The sequence below is a fragment of the Gastrolobium bilobum genome, unplaced genomic scaffold (genome assembly GCF_033153095.1).
Source record: "Gastrolobium bilobum isolate Gb01-03AN ecotype WA unplaced genomic scaffold, APGP_CSIRO_Gbil_v1 utg50351, whole genome shotgun sequence".
NCBI classification, from domain to species: domain Eukaryota; kingdom Viridiplantae; phylum Streptophyta; class Magnoliopsida; order Fabales; family Fabaceae; genus Gastrolobium; species Gastrolobium bilobum.
Window position 1 is genome coordinate 283,982 of NW_026897333.1, and position 22,850 is coordinate 306,831.

Below are 22,850 nucleotides of genomic sequence, written 5' to 3' on the forward strand. Positions count from 1 at the left end.
CAATTATCAAAACTAATATTATATATCACTACTATTACTATCAGCATCTTTCGCGACATAATTAATCCATTACCTTTTCATTAGTGAAGTTATTGAGTTCGTTTTTTCTGCAGTTACTGCAAATAAGTTATTTGCAGTAAGTCCAATATGACGTCGTTTTGGAGGCAGAAATCATGGTATTTTTATTTCAAGGTTATTATAGTCTTTATAATTATAAATTTTAATATTTCAATTCCAAAACGACATCGTTTTGGGAATAAATGTAGATAACTTATTTGTAGTAACTGCGAAAATATTTTTCTGGTAGTTATTTGACTCATTTTCCATTTCTTGTTTAACAATCTGAGGTTCTTTTCCCTTGTCATTTTTATTGACAATATCATTTCGTTAATCAAGCGAGTTAACATTATCTTGTTCTTGTATAGGTGATGATGCCTTTACTTTTATTATTCCTGTTGGCTTTAAGATTTCGAGGACCTAAAAAATAAAAATATACATAATAAAAAATATATTTATTTAATGGGTAAAGGATTTCTCCAGTCACTGAAGATAAGTTATCTCAAGTGAGCTCAAAACGACGTCATTTTGAGACGAAAATCAAAGTATTTTTGTAATTTTAATATATTGCAGGGTTATATCAGTTTTTATCATTATAATATTTTAATCCTATAATCCCAAAACGACATCGTTTTGAGCTCATTGGAAATAATTTTATCTCCAGTGGAGAAATACTTTTCTCTTATTTAATTATTTCCTATTAATACAAAATTTTCAGATTATTTTTTTAATTTAAATTACAAATCAAATGTTTATTTTCTTTTCCTTACGATACAATATTGTATCATCCGATCCACCCATTTTTCGATACACTTATCAATATGTATCGTTAGGGGTGTCAATATGGGTTTTTGACACGCGGGTCGATCCGCGACACGACACGAAAATTCGTGTTCGGGTTGACCCGTAAAAAAATTCGTGTCGTGTTCGTGTTGGAAAAAATGACACGCAAAAAATTCGTGTCGTGTTCGTGTTTATGAATTCGTGTTCGTGTCGTCCCGTATTATTTTTATTTTTAATTTTTTTATTTTTTATTATTATTTTTTAATTTTTTATTTATTTTCGATCTATTTTTTAAATTTTTTTGTTAATTACCGTTTTGTCCCCTATTTTGCGTGTTATTCGTGTCGTGTCGTGTCAACCCGCAAAAAATTCGTGTCGTGTCAGTGTTGAAGATTTTGACACGAATGAAAATTCGTGTCGTGTTCGTGTTGATGTATTCGTGTCGTGTCGAATTCGTGTCGTGTCAAATTCGTGTCGTGTCAACCCATATTGACACCCCTACGTATCGTATCGTGTATCATAAGATAGTTAAGATACTGATGGATAATTTTTTTTTTTTTGGAGTTACCCAACCCTAATTACCTCTTTGAGGCGAGTTGGCTCCCTCCGGTATCCCCACGACCTTCGACTCTTTGAGCCGGCTATGAGACTAATCCGGAGTGCGGGGGAGCAGTGATGGCTAAAGGTTCAGCCCCCTCCCCAAGAATGCATTCAGCAAGAATCGAACACATGTCCAACCCCACTAACTCAGCGCCAAGTTACCAACTGAGCTGCACCGATTGGGTAGTGATGGATAGTTATGATAAGCCAAGCTAAGCCTTTTTATTTTTAAAAAATAATCAGAGCAAAACTATGAAACTTAAAATATTCAGCATAGCCATGAACTATTTAGTCTAAAACGAGCATAATCTAATTAGGCTATGTTTTAAGAAAAATAACATGAAATGTTGTGAAATGACGAAAGACACACTCTTCCGTTTATTTTCCCTCCACCACGGCGTGTTCGTTTTCGAAGGTTGACGTGTACAGCTGAAAATCCGCTCCTCTCTTTCTTTTCTCATTGCACCATTTCGGAAGACAATAAAATAAAACAAAACATCCATTCCTTACATCACATTTCATTTCAGAGAGGAGAAAGAAAGAAAGAGAGGGGAGAGAGAAAACTGTTTTTTCTTTTCACTTTCTTCAGGCTCTCTCCTTCTCTCTTCTTTCCCTTCAATCCTTCCTCTTTTTATTTCATTTATGCTTCTTCAGGTATGTTACAATGCTTGAATCATTATGTTTCAATGTGTATTATAATAATCTCTTTGAGCTGCATTGCCTTTTTGATCAATGTTGATGCAGGGTTTTGTCTGCGATATATCTATTTATACATATTTAGTTCTGTGAATTTGGGATCACGGATATGAGTAACAAAAGTGGTGAATTGGCACAGGTAAAATTTCTGGCAAATGACATTACTTTATTTTGTTTTTCATATTTTTTTTCATGCAAAAATTCCTTGCTCAGAATAGCCTGTGTTATGTAGTACATGTTTTCTGTTTTCTCCATGGGTTTTGAATTAATTAGGAATGAGGGGTTGTGGTGCCTGGAAATGTGGAAATTAGAATACAATATAATTGTTTTTAGTGTATATTGAGGGAGAAAGTCATATGGTTATGTGTTCGTTTTGTAGGGGAATAATGGTGATGCTTCCCTTCCCTCTCCTAATCCTCAGCCTCAGCCTGGGCCACAAGATCATCGACGTTCTCATAGTAGCCATGGCAATCCGGTATGTGTTTTTCATTGCAAACACAGCATTTAGAACTGTGTTTGAATTTCAATTGGTTCGGAAGCATGACTGTGAATGGCTTTGTCACCATGTTCAAGTTTTGTGTTCATTAGCCTGGTCACTCGGTCATTCAGTTCAGTTGGTTCCCGAGTTGGATTTTTGTACATGATTATACATTGTTTTTTGAAATTATTCTTGTGATTTTTTAAATCATACCCTAGTTGAGTGTTTTGCAGTGATTTTGTGATGGGTTCTTACACTCCAAGGAGACATATTATAATAAGAATCTAGCCCCCAGTGGTTGATAAAGAGAACAAGTGGGTCAACCATTAAGAACTTAAGTTACCGCAAGACACATGCTCTAGCCTATATTTGGATTGATGGAAAGGGATGGAATGGAATGGCATTAGTTGCCATTGTTTATAGATAGTTTAAAAATAAGGTGGAAAGAAAGCATCCTAATGGAATCCATTCCATCCAATACCTTTATCTTTCTTCCCCCCAATTCCATTCACTTCCTAAACAATGTTGTTAAAACGTAGAGTCTATGTGAAAACGGTAGGGGTGAGCAAAAACGTAAAATTGCAAAATGTAAACGAAACGTAAGAGTTTACTAACGTATTAAAAATAAAATATATATCCAACATATATAAAACCAAAACCCACAAACATGTTTATTTTATAAGAATGTCAATTTTAATCTTTGGTTTAATTTATATAGAATAATTTTAATGTATTAATTATATAAGTTATTAAATTTAAGCTAATTAATGACTAAAAATATATATATATATATATTTTTTATTATTACGTGTTATATATATATATATTTGAACTATGCAAAAAAAAATAATATTACGTTGTTTGAACCGTTTCTACGTTTCGACACTACGTTTGAACCGTTTCGACTCAAAATCCGTTTCAACTACCGTTTTGACTCGATTTTGGTCATAAAAATGTATACACGGTCCGTTTTTACGTTTCGACACTACGTTTTTACAACACTGACTTCCTAAACAATAGAATGGTAACTTTCCTCCATTCCATCCTAAAATATCCAAACAATGGTAAGGTAATTTTTTTCCATTCCATTTCATCCATCCCTTTTTACTATGTTTGGATATTTAATTATGGGTGGAATGGAATGGTATGGATATTTTATGATGGAATGAAGTAAAGTTTCCATCCCATTGTTTGGAAAGTGGGAAAAATGGTACAAAGGTTAGTGAACAATAAGTTGGTTCCATCTCATTCCATCCCATACCCCCCAAATTGGGTGGAAGAAAAATAGAGCTATTAGTTGGAATTGAATGGAATGCATTCCATGATGTTTTAAACAATCCAAACAATGGAAATTGACGTCATTCTATTCCATTCTACTCCATTCCACCTCTTTCCATCAATCTAAACATATTACAGAACGCGCTTGAGGAGAGAAGGGAGCAGTGTGCTATGTGGGCTGGTCAACTTTTGGAGGTTGTGTTTGTTAGTTGTTAGGGTGGCAGGCTAGATTGATGATGGCAGGTTGAGTGGAGGGTCAGAGGGTGATGCCACCTTTATTAGAGCTTGCATGTGCTAGGGCACTTGCATGCTAAGGTATTTGCAAATTTGGGGTGCACTCATATGCTTCTTTGAGGGTTGAGACTGTGGCAAGGTTGGATGGTTAAGTAAATGGAAAACGCTACTTATAGCTTTAAATGAAGGGAACTACTTACCTCATATTCTCAAGAGAGATTCCTTACAAAGATAGTAAAGCCTTGATGGATTATCCTTCACCTAAGAGACTATGTTACGATCCCATTTGCAAGGTATGGGACTTGGAGTCCCACATTGGTTGTATGGGCAACTAATGTGGGGTTTATAAGGTCTTGGGCACTCCCACCCTTTGAGTTAGCTTTTGGAGTGGTGCACCTCAAGGTTCTTATCAAATGGTATCAGAGCCTTCTACTATGCCTCCCGGTTGCAATCGAGCGGCGCGGGTGGTGACGTCGGCATTAGCGGCGCGGGTGGTGACGTCGGCATTGCAGTGTTCGCCCGAGGCTAGTATAAGACTAGCGCAAAACCAGCCCGCGTGGGCACTGGGGCTGCAGAGTGTGGTGGAATGTTACGATCCCATTTGCAAGTATGGGACTTGGAGTCCCACAATGGTTGTATGGGCAATTAATGCGAGGTTTATAAGGCCTTGGGCACTCCCACCCTTTGAGCTAGCTTTTAGGGTGGTGCACCTCAAAGTTCTTATCAGACTACCAATCCACTGAGTGTAGTTCCCTAAAGGGGAAGAGCACTGCTTCCCCAGAGAGCATTGTACGCTGGGGAGCACAATGTCCTTTATAGAGCTTGAGATGGTGTCCTTGATCAAGCATGCTTTTTATAGGTTTGATGCCTTTGGTGTGCGTTACTAACTATGTTATCCTTTGGTATATTTCATACCAAAACATTGCACTTACCCCTCATGATGAAGGGCATGCTAATTGAATTGCTATTAAGTTTAGCTGGTTTAAAGTGAATTGTATTATTATTTTTTTATGGATTTCACTCCGTGTTGCTCACTTACTGCAGTTCAAATTCGTGTGATTTCATCTCTTGCAGATTTTCAAGAGTGGTCCACTTTTCTTATCCTCCAAAGGTGTGTTTTACTCCTCTACTTTACTCATTTACTTCTAAGGAACTATAAATTTGTATCATTTGCTTCTAGGGCAAGGCTATCAGTAAAAACGCATCTAGTGTGCTTTTATACCTATAATACAACAGACAGTCATAAATCTTTAAAAGCAAGAAAAATCAAATATTTGATATTCACCTTTTCATGGTTGTCAGACAAGCTGATGCTTTCTCACACACAGTAGCATGATTGTCGAATGTTGAAGTTTCATGTACCCAGGAATGGAATTTTAAAACAGAAGCAAACTTGTGGATAAAAGCCAAGACAACCATTGGACGACCATAAACAAGTTTCTACCCAAAAAGAAGTGAGAAAATAAATGCAAACCAGGAACCGAGGATAACTTTGTAATGATCTTTGAAGCATAAGTATAGAAAGAAGCTCTGATCTGAACCTTTATTAGATGAGTAGAACATTAAGAAATAGATATGCTACAATATTAAATCTTTTCGCTTTGCTAATTCTTGTTCCTTTAATCCTTCCCAAACGTAATTGCAGTTTGTATTGTACTATGTAACATGTATAATACTCAATTGGAAAGCTAAAATCCAACTCTTGAAAAAATGACCGACTTCTTTGAAGTAATTATTTATTGTACAGTATGTATTTCATAATGTGTAGGAATTGGGTGGACATCCTGGAAGAAAAGGTGGTTTATTTTAACACAAAATTCACTTGTTTTCTTCAGAAGCGATCCAGTAAGTAATTTTGTTTCAGCATCTGGTTTGTCCATCTTTTTCCACTGTGTTCCCTGTATGGTGTAAGCATTGAACCTGTGTTTTTACCATCTCTCCCCTTCCCTCAAAAAAAAAAGTGCATGGTAACTGATCATGAAGTTCACTCACTTTGAGACTACAGTACAGAGAAAAAAAAGTTTCTAAAATTTATTCAATTTTCCATCAGTTGTTTTCTTTAAGAATTGAAAATATATCTGCGGAAGAGTGTTGGTTGTAGTTTTTCAACTTTTGAGTACCTAAGGCTAAAGAAGGCCAATAGAGGGTGGTAATATTTTTACCTAAAAAAATTATTTATTTTTTGCCTTCAGTAAAATTTTCTTCATAAATGTCACAATAAATATATAAAATAATTTTCTCCGTTATGTTTGTCTAAGTGTATTCCTTAATCATTTTATGTTCTACTTTTTAGAGTGTTGTTTCTGAGAAGGGAGATGAAGTGAATTTGACCCTTGGTGGCATTGACCTCAACAATTCAGGCAGGTTGGCTTGTTTTTTCACAACTACTCATTATTAGCTTTCTGTTTTTCTTCATAATATCACTGTGTATTTGTGAACTTTCTTGACCTCCTACAACTCAGGTTGTCAAATTTTGTAGTGTTGTTGTCAAAGCAGATAAGAAACTTTTGACAGTACAATTTCCTGATTTTCGTGATGGACGAGCATTCACACTTAAGGTGCTTCATTTTTTCCTTAAAATGTTTAGCATTTGTTTTCTTTTGAAATATGTTTCAAGACAAATTTATTTATGCAATTTTCTGTTTCGATGATATAACGTACTTTAATTGTTAATGCAGTTAGCATTATGTTTGTGAGTTCTATTAGGTTTGATATGCTCAGTGGTTTGACACAAATTGGGATAAAGATTGTGGGAGATTGTAAATAGGCTAATAATATCTATAATTATGGTAATTAGGATATTTGAGATTCTTGTAATTATTGCATTTAGTGTATATAGAGTCTAAGTTGTAGGAGATTCTTGTTATTCTTGTAATTCAAGGATTTCATCAACCATTTCTTGCTTTCTTTTCCCTTAATATGGTATCTAGAGCCTATTTCATGCCTACCCATTGGAACACTACCACCATCACCAACATTAACACCTACTTTACCTTTATTACAAACTAGCTGGTTAGCAGTTGATGGACTCAAATAAAAAACAATTAAAATTTGAGGGAAAAGAAAAATAAATAAATAAATAGCAGGTTTTCCCCAAAAAACCGTGTTTCAAATTTGGTTTATGGTCTCCACTATTGTGTTATCCTTGGTGGTGGAAGATTGGAAACTAGTGTCGGAACACGATGATGAAAATAAAGTAGAGCTTCGAATTTTAAGGATAGTGAAATAGTGACACAACAAGTCATGGAGGATAATACTGCTTTGCTATGATAAAATTATAGGGATTTAGGTATAGAGATAGGAAAACAAATAATACTATATTGATATTGTTTTGAAGGATAAGACAAAGTAATAAAGCCGTATCATCTACATCCAGAATTCCAAATGGTCCTCGAGATTCTTGCTCCTTTTGGACCATTTGTATCTATATGCATTAGGATCCTGATTCATGGATCTCTCGATTTGAGAAATAAAAATAAGATGATCAAACCATCTCTTCTGGCTCTTTTTCAAATTTGATAAATGTTGGTTGATTGTGTATTTCATTATCGTTCTATGATTCAGAGTCTCATTTCCTATTTGATATCTTTGAATTCCATATTCGAAGTTGCGATCGAATCGATTCTATTTAATTAATTGATTTAATACATTTCTTATGTACCCATAAGTGCTATATTGGATTTGAATCAGATTTCGGCGGATCAATCTATATTGATTGACTGCCTCCATTATGTTCTTGCTAGCAAAGACCATTATTTTTGGCTTTGAATCTTCCAAATCATTCCCGCAAACTCTTCAAAATAAAGAAATAAATATATAAGGAAATGTGGAAACTAATCGTAAGAGATCATCTAAGATACTCTAAATTATTTTAAGACATAATATTATAAGATATCTTCTAGATATTCTAACACTAGTGTCTCATGAAGGGACCAAACATATTGAAATTGATGGTCACTTTATTAGAGAGAAAATCTTATCTTGAGACATCAGTAAAGCTTTGTCAATTTGAATGATCAATTGGTGGATGTGTTCACTAACGCTTTAAAAGGTCCTTGATTAAGTTATACGTAACAAACTTAGAGCATATGATCTATATGCTCCAGTTTAAGATGGAGTGTTGGAAAATATATAAATATTGTAATAAGGCTAATAATATCTTCTAATTATATTAATTATGATATTTGAGATTCTTGTAATTATTACATTTAATGTATAATAGAGTTCTACTGTATAATTCAAATACAAATTTCATCAAATGTCTCTCATATTCTTTCCCCTTAACAAAGATAAATGAAGAAATGAGAACATGAAAATTGTTCATTTTTGCTAATGCATCATTTCATTTGAATATGCTGTAGGCCGAAACACTTAAAGATTTATATGAGTGGAAGCTCGCACTTGAGAATGCTTTGGCACAAGCACCAAGTGCTGCCAATGTGGTGGGCCAAAATGGTATCTTCAGGGGTGATCAGACTGATTCACATAATACTTCTTTGGACCAATGTATGCTCTTGCTGTAGTTGTGCTTCTCATATGTTATTTCCTTGACAATTGGCACCTCCTTGTGTGTACACTATGAATGTTGCACATGGCTGTGTATAGTGCTTCATGAAACAATTTTATTGTCATCACTAATCTCTTAGGTTGAAATAGTTCTTTACATAGTGTATCAGAGCCTCTGAGACCAAGTGGTCACAAGTTCGATCCTCACGGTCTTCATTCTGTTAATAAATAATTAAATAGTGTGGAGTTTTCTAGCACAAGTAGGTGAGCCTGAGCATTGTTCACCATTCAAGCCCAATGAACTCTTGTTTCAAGCCCATAAACTCTTGTATGCGGGGACATGTTTGAGAAATATAATATAAAAACCATTAATATGACCTTAATCTTAAAGCTGAAATTTTTGGATTGAAATGGTTCTTTACAGATTTTTTCCTAATACCATGAATTTTTCTGTAATGATATTTATAAGCAAAAATGTATAACTTGCTTGCTTTACTTTCATATGATTTTCTGCATTTCTTCTATAGTGAAGGATAGAGATGCAGTGAAATATAAAGTTATTGGCCGGCCAATTTTACATGCTTTGGAGGAAGTTGATGGAACACCATCCTTTTTGGAGAAAGCCCTGAGATTCATTGAAGAGCATGGTGGGTTTTCTTTTCTTTTCTGTAAGAATTATTTTTGTTTAGTGCCAGAAAAAAAAAAGAAAAAAGAAATGCTTTTGTTTATTGAGTTTAGAAGTATGAATACATTCTTTTATCTACCAAAACTGGAAAAAAAATGTGACTGCTTTTTTATGCATGTCCACATTAAACTACTCTACACTTTTCTACCAAACTGATTTTTTTCATGCTTAAGGAAATTATTTTAATGCATGTTTCGGTTTGAAGCATCATAGGAGACATTTTATCCTGAATGCATTGTTGATGGATTAATCCACTGGTTCTTTATTTTGCATAAATTTTTTACCTTAGTTGGCATATTTAATGCATTAGTGATATTTTTGAATAGAAAAGTGCAAAGTTAGAGTAACCTCTTCAATTAAGAAGAACATTAACCACAACAAATTGGGGTCCACGGCATGGATCAATCGATGCCTAGCATGTTTGTCTTAGTTGCATTCTACTGCAAATGTACTTTAGCACATCTTCCAAGGATTTTCAATTTTGTATGCTTCCTGAGTGTTTTGTTGAAGGAAGTGTGTAGCTCCTATTTGTGAATGCCCGGTTGTGTTTAGAAAACTTCAAACCAAATTTGTTAAGAACCTTGGGATGCACCATCCCAAAAGCTAGCTCAAGGGGTGAGAGTGCTCAAAGCCTTATAAAGGCCATATTAGTTGCCCATCCAATCAACGTGGGACTATATATCTCAACACGCCCCCTCACGCAAGAGCCCTTTAGGCTAGAAGCGTGGAAATTGCACAGGCTCATTTTTGGTTTACCTTTTTGTGTTTTTTATTTATTTATTTTAATTTTACTTTTTAAAGCGGGGGACGGTGAGGCTCTGATACCATGTTAAGAACCTTGAGGTCACCACCCCAAAAGCTAGCTCAAAGGGTGGGAGTGCCCAAGGCCTTATAAAGGCCATATTAGTTGCCCATCCAATCAATGTGGGACTATATATCTCAACACGCCCCCTCACGCAAGAGCCCTTTAAGCTAGAAGCGTGGAAATTGGACATGGCTATATCAGAAACTAAATTTTCAGTGCCAATGAACTTGTAGCTCGATCGGTACTGGCCTTAGTCTTTAAGATTGAGGTGTGTTGATGATGTTAGAGGTTCCATACTCCGCTATATCACTTATTTCCATCTCTTGTCCAGTTGCTTGCACTTCCAATGTACCCAAAAATAAACCAAATTTCAGTTAAACTACCGAAAGCAATGCAAGTTTTTTAATGGTTTCTACTGAAGTTAACTGAGGTTTTCCTATATTCCTTTTTTTTTCTAAGTAGATAGGTTTTCCTATATTTCTTTTTTTCTAAGTAGATAGGTTTTCCTATATTCCTTTAATTGATTATCATTGTGACCTTGTGAAGGTGGTTGGTGGGAGGAGAGGAAGCAAGCAGCAAATATATATTAGTTTCTTCTAACCCTTCTGATATTGTTTACACATGGCATTAATTATTTGTGTTTCATATGAATCTAATCAATGTTATAAAACAGGAGTCAAAGTAGAAGGGATCTTGCGACAAGCAGCCGATGTTGAACATGTTGAAAATCGAGTGCGAGAATATGAAACAGGTTTGTGCTTTTGTTCCTGGCAAATCTTTGAAATTTATGTTTTTGTCTGAACTTCTGCCTTGGATGCCTCCATTTTGAATACATTGTTTGCTAAAGTTCATTTCAAGCATTAAGAGGTTTCACCATATTTCAGGATTTGCACAAAAGTCCTTTTCTAGTATGTCAGTTAATAGATCGTTACATTGGATGGTTTTTTCCTACTCGTAAGAGTTTTTTGTATGCAAAGGCCCTTCCAGGGCATGAAATTTTTTATCTCGTATGAGTTTTTCTATGCAAATAATAAAGAGTATGAAGTTTTCTAGTGTTCCAGTAGCAGATACTGTTCTTCTTCTTCTCCTTTTTTTTGTTTTATATAATTTGTCAAAATTTCTCATCAAATCTCATTGTTCATGGATATGGCATATGGTTGCAGGAAAAGTTGAGTTTTCTGAGGAGGAGGATGCCCATGTTATTGCTGATTGTGTTAAGGTATCTTCATGATAAACTGAATGGCTGATTCCTTTATCGAGCACATACATTAAAAGCTATAATTTTTTATTTTAATTTTCTTTTATAAATTTCTAGCATGTACTTCGACAACTACCATCTTCTCCAGTCCCTGCATCTTGCTGCAAGGCGCTTTTAGAAGCTCGTAGTAAGTATACTTTAGTTTTTGCATCTTAATATGATATAATTTATAATAATTACCAAGTCACCCAGTATTTTTTTGACATGATCTTTCTGCTGTTACTATGCTTAAATAGCCACCATCTAAGAGGATGTGAGAATAACCATCAAATTAGCACTGTCTTACATTAGCACAATCTTTCTACTGTTTCTCTGTTTAAGGAGTCCAATTCTAGTTATTCTCCAGATTTTTAGAAACTTATAAAAGAATATTTTATCACTAATAGGCATGAATCAAAACTCAGAAGCTAGAGAATTGAAGGTCCCGAATCATTTATAGTGGTTAAAAAATTAATAGGATATAAGGATAGCAGATATTAAATGTTGCACAGATATGTAAGAGATAGATATACTGTCACATTCTTGATATGCTGCGCATAGCGTTGATGCATGCAGTCATTACTGTCACTGGATGACAGGGAGTTTATCAAATCCCTGTAACTGAATCTAACTGATTATGGTGTGTTGGTTGTATCTTGGATCAGATGTCAAGTTTTCAGATCAATAAAATATAATATTCTCTCAACCTCTTGAATCTTCTTTACTACATTTTTTTTGCATTTTCTCGGTTTGTTTCAAGTAAGGTTCTTTCAATTTAGTCTGATGCCCTAACAGAAGAACCATATGGGAAGGGTTTTTTCTGTTTTTTTAGAGGACTAATTCATCAAATTTTAAAAATGAGGGACCACCACCATGATGTGGTGTGGAGGACACCTGTGGTTTATCTAAAAAAAAAAAAACGAGGGACCAAATTTGAAAAGAAGAATATGGTGCTGTATTGGCACAGGCCAAAGAACTAAAACTACTTGTAGGTAGGTTTATTTAAAATTTCATTCATGTAAAAATTGGTCACATGTGAATTAAGATGTCATGTAATAAAAGCTTAACTTGTTGCATTAGATTTTGTTAATAGAATATGACTATAGACGTATATGTGATTCAGAGATAAAAGATAAATATAAATGAAAACTTCTTCAATACTTGAGGTTGAGGCTGGAGGTTCCTCTAGCGATCTCAGTAAGTATATCAGTCATACAAACAATAAAGAAGTGAGTAGAGTATCGTTCCCACGAGAATTAGAGGCTCCACGCACTATTTTTACTATTTCGTTTAAGTTGGACAAATCAAGGTTGATTTAGGAAGAATGATTTCTAATTAATGAAAAGTCAATTTAAAGAAAGCAATGAAATGTGAGAAAAGGATTCAAACAATTAAAAGATGGGTTGGAACTCAAGCATGAAAAATTTAGTTAGGGTTTCTTCACCTCACGTCCTCCTTAAGTGATTTAACTCAATTCAATAAATCTCTATCTCTATTGTTCCAAACAATTTCTAAGTGATAATTGGTTAAATTCCTAATGTCTTAGTTATTTAACCCTTTAACGTAATTAGAATCCTAATTTCTTAGAAACCCATTTTAGATTAAGCCTTACGCGTGATGAATTGCACAAGCTTGCAAACCCTACAAATCTATGATCAGAACATGCAAGAATTGGTGCTTACCCCTGTCTAGATTAAGATCCCAATATCTTTATTTAGAACCCTAACCCTCTTTCTTTTTATATAGTTGATCAGATCATATAAGAATTTAAACAAGATATTCAAGATAAACACATAACAATTTGAGACAGAGTTTATTAAGAAAATTAAATCAATATAAAATTTTATGTTGGATTCGTATTCCTAACTACAAAAGAAATTAGCCACACATATGGCTTAAACAAAACAAGAAAAGAGAAAAAAACTAAATGAAATCTCTGAGAGAGGAATATTGGTTGATCTCGACGGAGCTTCGATCTTCCTTCAACCTACTTCTTGATCTCTAAACTCTGAATTCTCCGGTCTCGTTCTTTTCCCAATTGTTGAAGTCTGCCCTCTGTTTCCAAAAAGCTTCTTCTTATATTGAAGGGAAAGTATCTTTTCAAATCTTCAATCAGATCCTCGTTGATTAGATTCAAAATTTCAAAACTTAATGCTGGCGCTAGTAGTGTGGGAAGATTGTGGACCTGGCACTCCAAGCGCCAAGTTGGCGATTGTGGCGCAATAAAGCAGGTGACCTTTGCACTTGTAGCGCCACTCTAGTGCTAACAGCATGGCGAAACAGTAGCTATCATGGTAATGGCGCTTGAGGCGCCAACTAACTTGCTTCCTTCCTTTTAAGCTCTTCAACTTGATTTTTTTTCAATTGGTCAAAATCCCTATAAAACACAAGAATTTCATATGAGAATGCTACTGAGAGTAGAATAACACTTTAATCACAATTCTCATGTCTTTTAGTTATATTTAGATCAATTTCATGCTCAATTTGACTCTTAATACATAACAAGTTGGAAGCTCATCAATTCCAAACTAACAGACCATATTTTGCAAATTGAGAAATTCTTTTGGTCTCTCTCATACATATGTATTTAATATGCAATAACTAAAGATTCTTTCCATGTTTCCTATTCTCTCTCTATTGTTTGCATATTTTTTTGAATTTATATGGATCTCTCTTGAAGTTTAATTTTCTTTCATCATCTGAAAATGTTACAACCATTAGGAACTGAACGTGGCAGTAGGGTTTCTGCAATGCGTGCAGCAATATGTGACACTTTTCCTGAACCAAACCGCCATTTGTTGCAAAGGTATTCCTTGTCCTTTTACCTTTCTTTTCTTTCAGGAGAACTGATTGATTGCTATCTTTTCTTTTCTTTTTTGTTTGGTAAACCATTTATTGCTATCTTTGTTATCTTAAATGCTGAACTTTATTGTTAACAATACTATTATTCCTTGTTGTGACAGCCCCACATTTCTTGCATTTGTAATTATTGTAAATTATTTTTGTTATTAGGGTAGACTATTAGTTACCATAGATTGAGTTTTGTTTTAGGAAAGAAATTACTTGCATACTCTAATGTTGTGTACAGTTTTTAATTAGTTAGAGATAATGTTCTGTTTTTGCATCCAAGTTGGTATTGGAGTTCCAGGCCTGGGAGACTGCTTCTGCAAATTAACTTTAGCCTATGTTCATCGCATCCTCCATAGCCGCCCCTTTCATCGCGGCTGATCTCTTCCTTTTTTTTGCGCCTTGATTGTGCTCTGGCCTTCTTTTTAGTCTTCAGCCGTGCTTCTGCATATTAAACAATTTAACCCTAGCCTAAGTTCATTTTTTTCATGATGTAAAATTTTCATTTCGCTCCTGTACAGAATACTGTTGATGATGCAAAGTGTAGCTTCCTGCAAAGCTGAAAACAGAATGAGCTCATCAGCTGTGGCAGCATGCATGGCACCATTACTTCTTCGCCCCCTTCTAGCTGGGGATTGTGAGATTGAAAATGATTTTGATGTTGGTGGTGATGGTTCTCTTCAACTTCTACAAGCAGCTGCTGCAGCTAACCATGCTCAAGCAATTGTTATTACTTTATTAGAAGAATATGACAGCATATTTGGGGTAGGTTTAATTATATATTGATATTTTATTTTGCATGGCTTCCATTTTTTAATATGTCATCATATTGCATGCATCTCTTACATCAGTAACAAGCTATGGATGCATCGTGTTTCTTTGTTGATTCATAGTTGTCCTTGTTCTACAATTATCTTTTTCTAAATAACTACTGGAACCTTTCACTTTTTTACTGGTCAAATTCTTTTTCATGTTAGAGGATATAGTGGGCTGCTTATGAAATACTTTGCATGTATTTTAACGGGTTATTCTCAATATGAAATAGTGATAAGGTGCATATTTTGATGAACATGCTATTCCTCATATCAGCTTAGAATATGAAGTGTGGTTTTTCATTCCAAATCTCTCCTCCTTGAAAAGGGGTTAAAAAAAATGTAGATTTTTTTGAGTGTCTGGATTTTATAATCGGCGTGGCTCTCTGCCTCTATCTGATTAAAATGCATGCAGCTTCTAGTTATATTATTTTCAAATTTTCTTTGCCATGGTCTTTACAGATTCCTAATTATTAGTATTCTAGCAGGAAGGTTCTGTGTCCCCTGGCCCTGATATGTACTTTGACTCAGAAGATAGTGGATCTGAGAGTGAGGAGGCTACGGATGATGATTTGTCTTATGATGATTATTATGATGACGAGGAAGATGACTCAATACAGGAATCTGATGTAGATGCAGATGATGATGTTGTTAGTCAAACTGACAGCGAAACTGGAGACTCTACGGCCAATGACGAGTATGATGATAAGGTTTGAGTCTTATTTATTTCATGACAATTTGATGAAATTATAGCAACTAGGTTTGTCATTAAGCATATCCATTTCATAGGTAGGACTAAATTTAGTTTATGAAAATATTATAAATCAAGTTTTCACACATATGGTACGGATGCAGCAAATGACAACTTGAACAGTAGTAAAAGAGATATCTCTTCCTGGAAGAAGAAATGCGTAGTTGAACATGATGGAGAAATTTTGATGTTTTCCCAAATCTTACACTCTTTTCAGTATACCCTTCCCATCTTCAACCGACCTTAGTTTTTATTTTAACGTTTGCATTGTCAGACAAGTTATTACCCTAGCCAAGCTCTGTAACTTCTGTAGTAACTCGAATTTTTAATTTTGACTAAATATATATTTTGATGTTGTTCACCTATTTAATCTACAGATCATACGGTTTTTCCAATACTCTGCATTTTCACCCTTTCTTTGTTTTAGATTAAAAAAAAAACACTGTATTGGTTATTATTCATGTTTCATGCGGATCTGCCTGCCTATGGATGGTAATTTAATTAGAGTTTCTCCAAGGAGTAGCTATGGCTGGATGGGAAATACCCTACTTATTATAATTTTGTACAATATACAGGACCATGATCTTTCTAATTCGAGGTCAGAATTCTCGGTGGTGAGCGAAGATCATTCTGAAGTCGAGCAGATGTTGTCAACAACTTCACTTAAAGTCTCCCTGCCTCGACATGAAGATATCAAAAGCTGTGAAAATGTCACAAGCCCAAATAAGACTGCTTGGGAAAATGAGTCCAATAAGCCTGCTGATATCGTTGGAGGCTTTCCCACTGGCCAAACTACAATGCATAAATCAAATTGCCCTAACCCTTCTTCATGTTTGAACAAATCTATAACCATATCCAATGTCCCAGCACCTCGTCGCCGTATTGTATTGGGGCGAACCTCTGTGAGTAAAACTTTTCATTATTAATGATGTGATTTTTGTATCTCGCCATTTGTCTCTATCACTATCCTTAACTTGGTTAGAGCTTTTACATTCCATTTTCTTACTTTGCTTTCTGACTAGTTAAATTGACTTTATTCTATAAGCTCCAAGTTCTTATGCATTTTGTAATATGTCCAGGCAAGGAAGAACCTTTCAATGGAGTCCATTGATTTTCTTGATGATGATGAGTAAGTACTTGATATCTAACAACAGTGTCAAATTCTTGGTTCAACTCTCTCAGTGGTATCTTCTTTAGTTCCTATTATATCTCATTTGTTGCCATTTGGGCTGTGTTTCTTGAAACTGTTATGCCAGGTGAATATGGACTTCTTTGTGTGTATGTGTGTGTGTTTGTGTGATTGATCAGAGATGATATATTTGAGAGATAAACTACAAGGCTTTGTAATGTGCTTTTTTAAATTATGTATGCCTGTCCGAGAAGAGTTTATGAGGAGCACAAATAATCATACATCGATAGAGAGTATGCATGAAATAAATATCAAAACCATTTAAAATAATAAGTTAGAAACAGGATAATGGTAATTAAAATATTCAGTGCCACTGTATGTCTTTTAGAGAAGTGTTTAATCTATTTTTATACGACTAGGGAAATAGTATCATATGCAACTGTTAGAGTTTCGAAAGTTCTAATATCAAAATTCACCTGTTTCATTTTCTTTTTTGTGTCAAGAACTAAGGATAATTGATCGGGGGAGAAAAATTGCCTACCTTTGACTCCACTGTCTCTCCAGCAGCTGCATCCATACCATTTCCACACTTTGACATTCTTTTAACTCTATTCAATGTCATTCATTAGATTGGTGTTCCCTACTATTATTGATTTTTCTTTTTGGAAATTTATAGTCACTTAATTACGAATTCAGAATGTTTCGTAATGGTATTCTAAATGATGATCAGACCTTGCTGTGTATGTTTTGATTCGATGTGGATCTTTCACTTAAAAGTGAGCATGGCTCTTGCAATTTTCTCACTTTATCATTATCCACTAATTTATGTTTCTTACCGTGCTTAGACCTGAAATTGAGAGGCTCGAGACTGTTAAGACAGAATTGCAAAACCAAATTGCAGAGGAGGTTAATACTTAATTTTATCATGTTAACCTTGTTTATATATGTGCCAGAATTTATTTTCCATTTTTACTTCCACTTGCAGGTGAAGGTAAAGCTACAATCTGATATGGAAACACGAAAGAAAGCCTTGCAAGAGCGTCGTCTGGTTCTTGAGCAAGATGTATGTTCGTTATGAGATAACATGCCCCTCTTGCAGCATATGTGTGTGTGTGGGTATGTAAGCACCTTGATCTGTCAACCAAAATTTCTTTGCAGGTGGCTAGACTACAGGAACAGTTGCTGGAGGAGAGGAGGTCTCGGGCAACTCTTGAAGCAGTACTGAAGTTTCATCCAGGAACCTTTTCTGATTTAGTTGGTATTGATGAAAAGGTTAGTCTATCTCACTCATAGTCTGTTCTGTTGAGTTTATAATGCGTTTAACAAATTCTTAATCTGCAAACTTTCCACAGACCAAGGCAGATCTTGAGGAATTAGTGCTGATAGAAGTAGACCTTGCCAACCTAGAGCGGAAGGTTGGTGAGCTTGGGTCGCGGCTTAATGTACAACTCGAGCGGAACTATGGTTCTTTGTTGGATTTATGCAATCAAACCCAACAGATGTCAAATCATGAAAGAAATTTGTATGTTTATCATTACTTCTGTGCTTGTTACTACATACTTTTTTGTTCCTATTTTTACAATATCAGATTCCTAACTGCTTCAATTTTCATGAGAAAAATTATGTTCACAACGTCCTAGATTTTGTAGCGGGGCCTTTTGGCACTTCAAAATAGATTGTGTACAAAGAGTGGCTGTTGTTTGTTATTTGTTTGCACTTGACTATTTATTTCTATATGATGATTATATAAATAATGAAATTTTACCTTCCTCATGGGGAATCTATTTGACAGGGAGAATAAGCCTGATGCTGAAGTTGCAGCCACTTCAGAATCTGACAGGTCAATAAGTCAGGTAAATCTAATATATCGATTGAGAATTTGTTCTGTTCTCTCTGTCACGGTCACAAATATCATAACCAACTCAATGCTTGAAGATCATGTCAGTTATGGATGGATATCACCTGTAACATGTTTATACCCTTAAATCCATGAATTGTGGGTAATCTAATGCCCAAAATGAAGTAATTGTCCCCCTTCTTGGTAAAGGGTCCACTAGGTTAAAAGAAAAATAAGCAAATGTTCTGAACGATGTTGATAGTAATTTGGAATTTATCATCTGTTTAATCTGGTAATTGGCAATGCTACAGCAGGACACTCATTTTGGTGTAGCAGTAAATGATAATGAGAGAATGCCAGAGTCACCTTTACCAAACAAACATCCACCAAGTTCCAAGAAATCTGGTACAAGGGGTGAGGTAAGTTTCATAAACTTGGCTGTGAATCTAGATATAATCGGAGTTTTCTTTTCAATTGTGTAATCAGCGCTACTAATTTTGTTGTAGGGTCAAGAATTGCCTATACTTAGTTGATATTTCATGATAATATATGATTCTTGATTGCTTTTATCCATATCATTGCTATCCTTGGTACATTATCATTGGTTTAGTAATTAAGGTAGTGGATGAGTTTAAAGCATTTTTGGAAAAACCATTCGCAAGCCATGGAATCACGATTGAGGCTGCAAATGTGGTTCAAAATTTGTGCTAACATCTTTGGCAATTTTGGAACAAAATTTATTTTGCATCATCAAGATGGTTTTGATGTCCAACTGCAATAAGCAGTGAAGAAAAATTCAATTACATGTATATTGACAAAAACATTCTCATAATTTAATATCATATTATTAGTTTAAAAATATTTGCATACCGTTATTAATAATTATAAAGTTAAAAGTGATTTTTGTTTAAAATATCCAAAAAATAATATTTTTAACATAATTACTTACTAGATAAAATTTATCAAATATAATTCAAGCTAAACCAAGTTTGCAAAATCTAATCCAAACATATATGATCACGAACCAACTCTCTTCGAAGCTTATCTGAGACAGACAAATAAATGATTTTATATCAGGTCCATTTTTACCTTGTTCTGAAATTCAACTTATTTTACTAGATATCACTTGGTACATGAAGGGCCTGTTTGGAGTACCAGATAAAGAAGATACGATAGGATAACTTATCATATCCTACTTTTATCTCTTGTTTGGTGGGTCAATAGGATATGATTAGCTTATCCTATTGTCTCATTTTATCCTATCAAATACATGAGTTCTCATCCTATGGAGGGAGCTGGGTTAGGATTCAACAGGATAGGATACCAATATTGGATACCTAATATATCCCCAAGCTATCCAATATATTGTTAGGCGGGTCCAGGGGGAAGCCCGTGGCGGGGGCCACCACCAATGAGGTAAGGCTACACCAACCGTAGCAAGTGGATCCAACACTATGTCTCAACCCAAAACCTTAAGGCATTGGGTTCATGGGTCCTTTCACTTATATACTCTTCACTTAGCTCATTACCAACCAATGTGGGACTCATCACACTTGAATATCCCAACAATCTCCCCCTCAAGTGTGAAACCCACCATTGATTTGCTCTCCCTCAACTGAGTACTCCTGGCCCAAGTACTCAACCCGCCTCCTAGCCAATCATTAGGCTAGCTCGAGCACAACCCGGCTCTGATACCACTGTCAGGCGAGTCCAGGGGGAAGCCCATGGCGGGGGCCACCACCAATGAGCTAAGGCTACACCAACCGTAGCAAGTGGATCCAACACCATGTCTCAATCCAAAACCTTAAGGCATTGGGTTCATGGGTCCTTTCACTTATATACTCTTCACTTAGCTCATTACCAACCAATGTGGGACTCATCACACTTGAACATATATCCCCACGCTACCCAATATATTTGTATTTATTGCATTATATTTTATTTTTTCTTTCTTCTTTCTCCTTCTACATAATCTTATCAGATTGCTAATCAGATTCTCATCAAACACAGGACATGATATAGGCTTATCAGCCCCATATCATATCCTACCCTTATCAGCCCCATATCATATCCTACCCTTATCTTATCATGTCCACCAAACGAGTCCGAATAATTTATATTACATCTCTCACATGCCCCGTCAGAGCAGGAGCCCTTTAAGTCATGCACGAACCAACTCTCCCAAAACTTGTTTGGTTCATGAATGGTTTTAGTATATCTCCAATAGATAAAGGGCAAATCAGACTCAAACTTGTGACCTCCCGATCATAAGGAAGCAACCTTATCGTTGCTCCAAAGCTCCTCCTTTATATCTCTAGTAGATATATTACATTAAAAATTGGGTTAGAATCAATATACACTGATTAAGAAGTCTTACAACAAATTTTGCATTAGAATCATTGTTATTTGTACACTGATATTATATGGCAATTTGATTGGGGTAGATAGACTTATTTATTAAATGCTTTCACAGCAGGGAGCAAATTCCACTACTTCTGCACTAACAAAACTGACATCCAGACTATTTTCGAAGGATCGCCGTAATCAGATTTCAGATGAACCCCAAAATATGGATAAAGGCCAAGAGTTAAGTCAATCCTCACAGAACCTGGAAAAAGGAAAAGGATCAGGACTCCGCATATCACTGCCATTCCCCAATAATTCTCGAGGGTTTGAACTTCACCAACCACTTGCATCCCCCATTATTAAGTCTCGAGGATTTGAATGTTACCTACCACTTCTATCACCCAATTGGTCTCGAGTATCTGAAAACCATTCTCCAACATACCCAGAGAACAGTAGAGGCTTAGGCAGTCCATCATATAGACTCAGAAAATCAGATAGTCAACCAGGTCATCATCTAAATAGACAGAATCAATATTCACAAGCATACTTAAAAAGAGGAATGTCAGAAGGGCATCGTCATCAGTCTTATAATGTGGATAAAGGTAGATTATTTTAAGGCCAATCTTTTTTTACACTGAATAAGTTCCAGATGATAGGGGGCCATTGCAATCATTCAGCATTGTTCTTGTCCAAATGCGGCATTGCCATATCCTCAACAATATTTTGTGTGGTTTATGAAATGTGGTGAGAGAATAATCCTTCCCTGACACTGCTGGCACAGAGGCCTATATTCAAAGAAGCAGCATTTCATTTACCCCAATATGCAGGATGTGCAAGGCAGAGTTCAGCCATCCCCATGACATAAGCCAAAAACTGTGTAACATAACATGCTGATTGTTGCTGGCTATTGTGACAAGCATGTTGGTTTTTGTTATTACATTATCGTATTAGTAACTGCATTAATATTGAGTTGCTTGGCCTAAGCTGGCAAAGCGTTTTGCAGATAGAGCAACCAAGTTCCTCTAGTCTGAAGTTGTAGCTGACAAATTTTAGGCTAAGCGAATGTCATGAAATTCAAAGCCCCATGAAACTTATACGCATATGTTTCTTTCTTCTTTCTTTCTTTTTTTAGTGTTTAAAACAAGAGAGAATTGTAAAGGATAACATGCCATTTTCTTGAAACACTGGCTAATTGGTAATATATCGGTTGAACAAAAATAGGTAATGGTGGTAGACATCTTCTATGACTTAAAAAGAAAGAAAGAAATCTTCTATGGAAAAAAAAAAAAAAAAAAACCCATTGTTTTGAAACCGGTGAAGACATTTGTTCACAGTTTACTGGTCCGGTTGTAGTTGAATTGTGGCTGAAAAGTTATATTTAAATAAGGGATTTATTAATCTCCTTTAATAGAAGATAGCTTGCATCATGCATAAAAACAAGTTATGTGGGTCCCATCATTTTTATTTTTATTTTTTAAAAATGGCACAACTTTTTATGCTTCACTAACATAAGATAATTGTCTTCTATAAAATGAGACAATTTAAACCCTTTAAATAAATATAAAATTATAAGAAATCAAGTCAAGTAAAATTGTTTTTTGGACAACAAAAGTCAAGTAAAACTTTAAATTAGCATAAAAGGATTATATTATATATCCTGTGAGACTGAAAAAGAACAATAATGAAATATTAAATAATAAAAATCTATATATAGGCTTTTATTTTGATAAATATTTTCAGTTAAATAAAACAACTTGTTCGAATACGTT

General features: G+C 35.1%; 1 protein-coding gene across 1 annotated transcript; it reads left to right on the plus strand.

Moving 5' to 3' along the window:
* Positions 1 to 2,245: 2,245 nt before the first annotated feature.
* LOC133306088 (rho GTPase-activating protein REN1-like) lies at positions 2,246 to 22,050 on the plus strand. The gene is made up of 25 exons (XM_061506363.1): positions 2,246 to 2,275; positions 2,516 to 2,611; positions 5,201 to 5,237; positions 5,895 to 5,971; positions 6,420 to 6,490; positions 6,606 to 6,684; positions 8,488 to 8,632; positions 9,160 to 9,279; positions 10,796 to 10,873; positions 11,286 to 11,341; positions 11,438 to 11,507; positions 14,081 to 14,165; positions 14,728 to 14,987; positions 15,145 to 15,161; positions 15,504 to 15,728; positions 16,345 to 16,671; positions 16,849 to 16,898; positions 17,744 to 17,804; positions 17,884 to 17,961; positions 18,057 to 18,113; positions 18,251 to 18,420; positions 18,691 to 18,751; positions 19,050 to 19,154; positions 21,212 to 21,365; positions 21,444 to 22,050. Exons 1-25 carry the CDS (start codon positions 2,246 to 2,248, stop codon positions 21,695 to 21,697), a joined length of 2,763 nt encoding a protein of 920 aa, XP_061362347.1. The 3' UTR covers positions 21,698 to 22,050.
* The last annotated feature ends 800 nt before the right edge of the window (positions 22,051 to 22,850 follow it).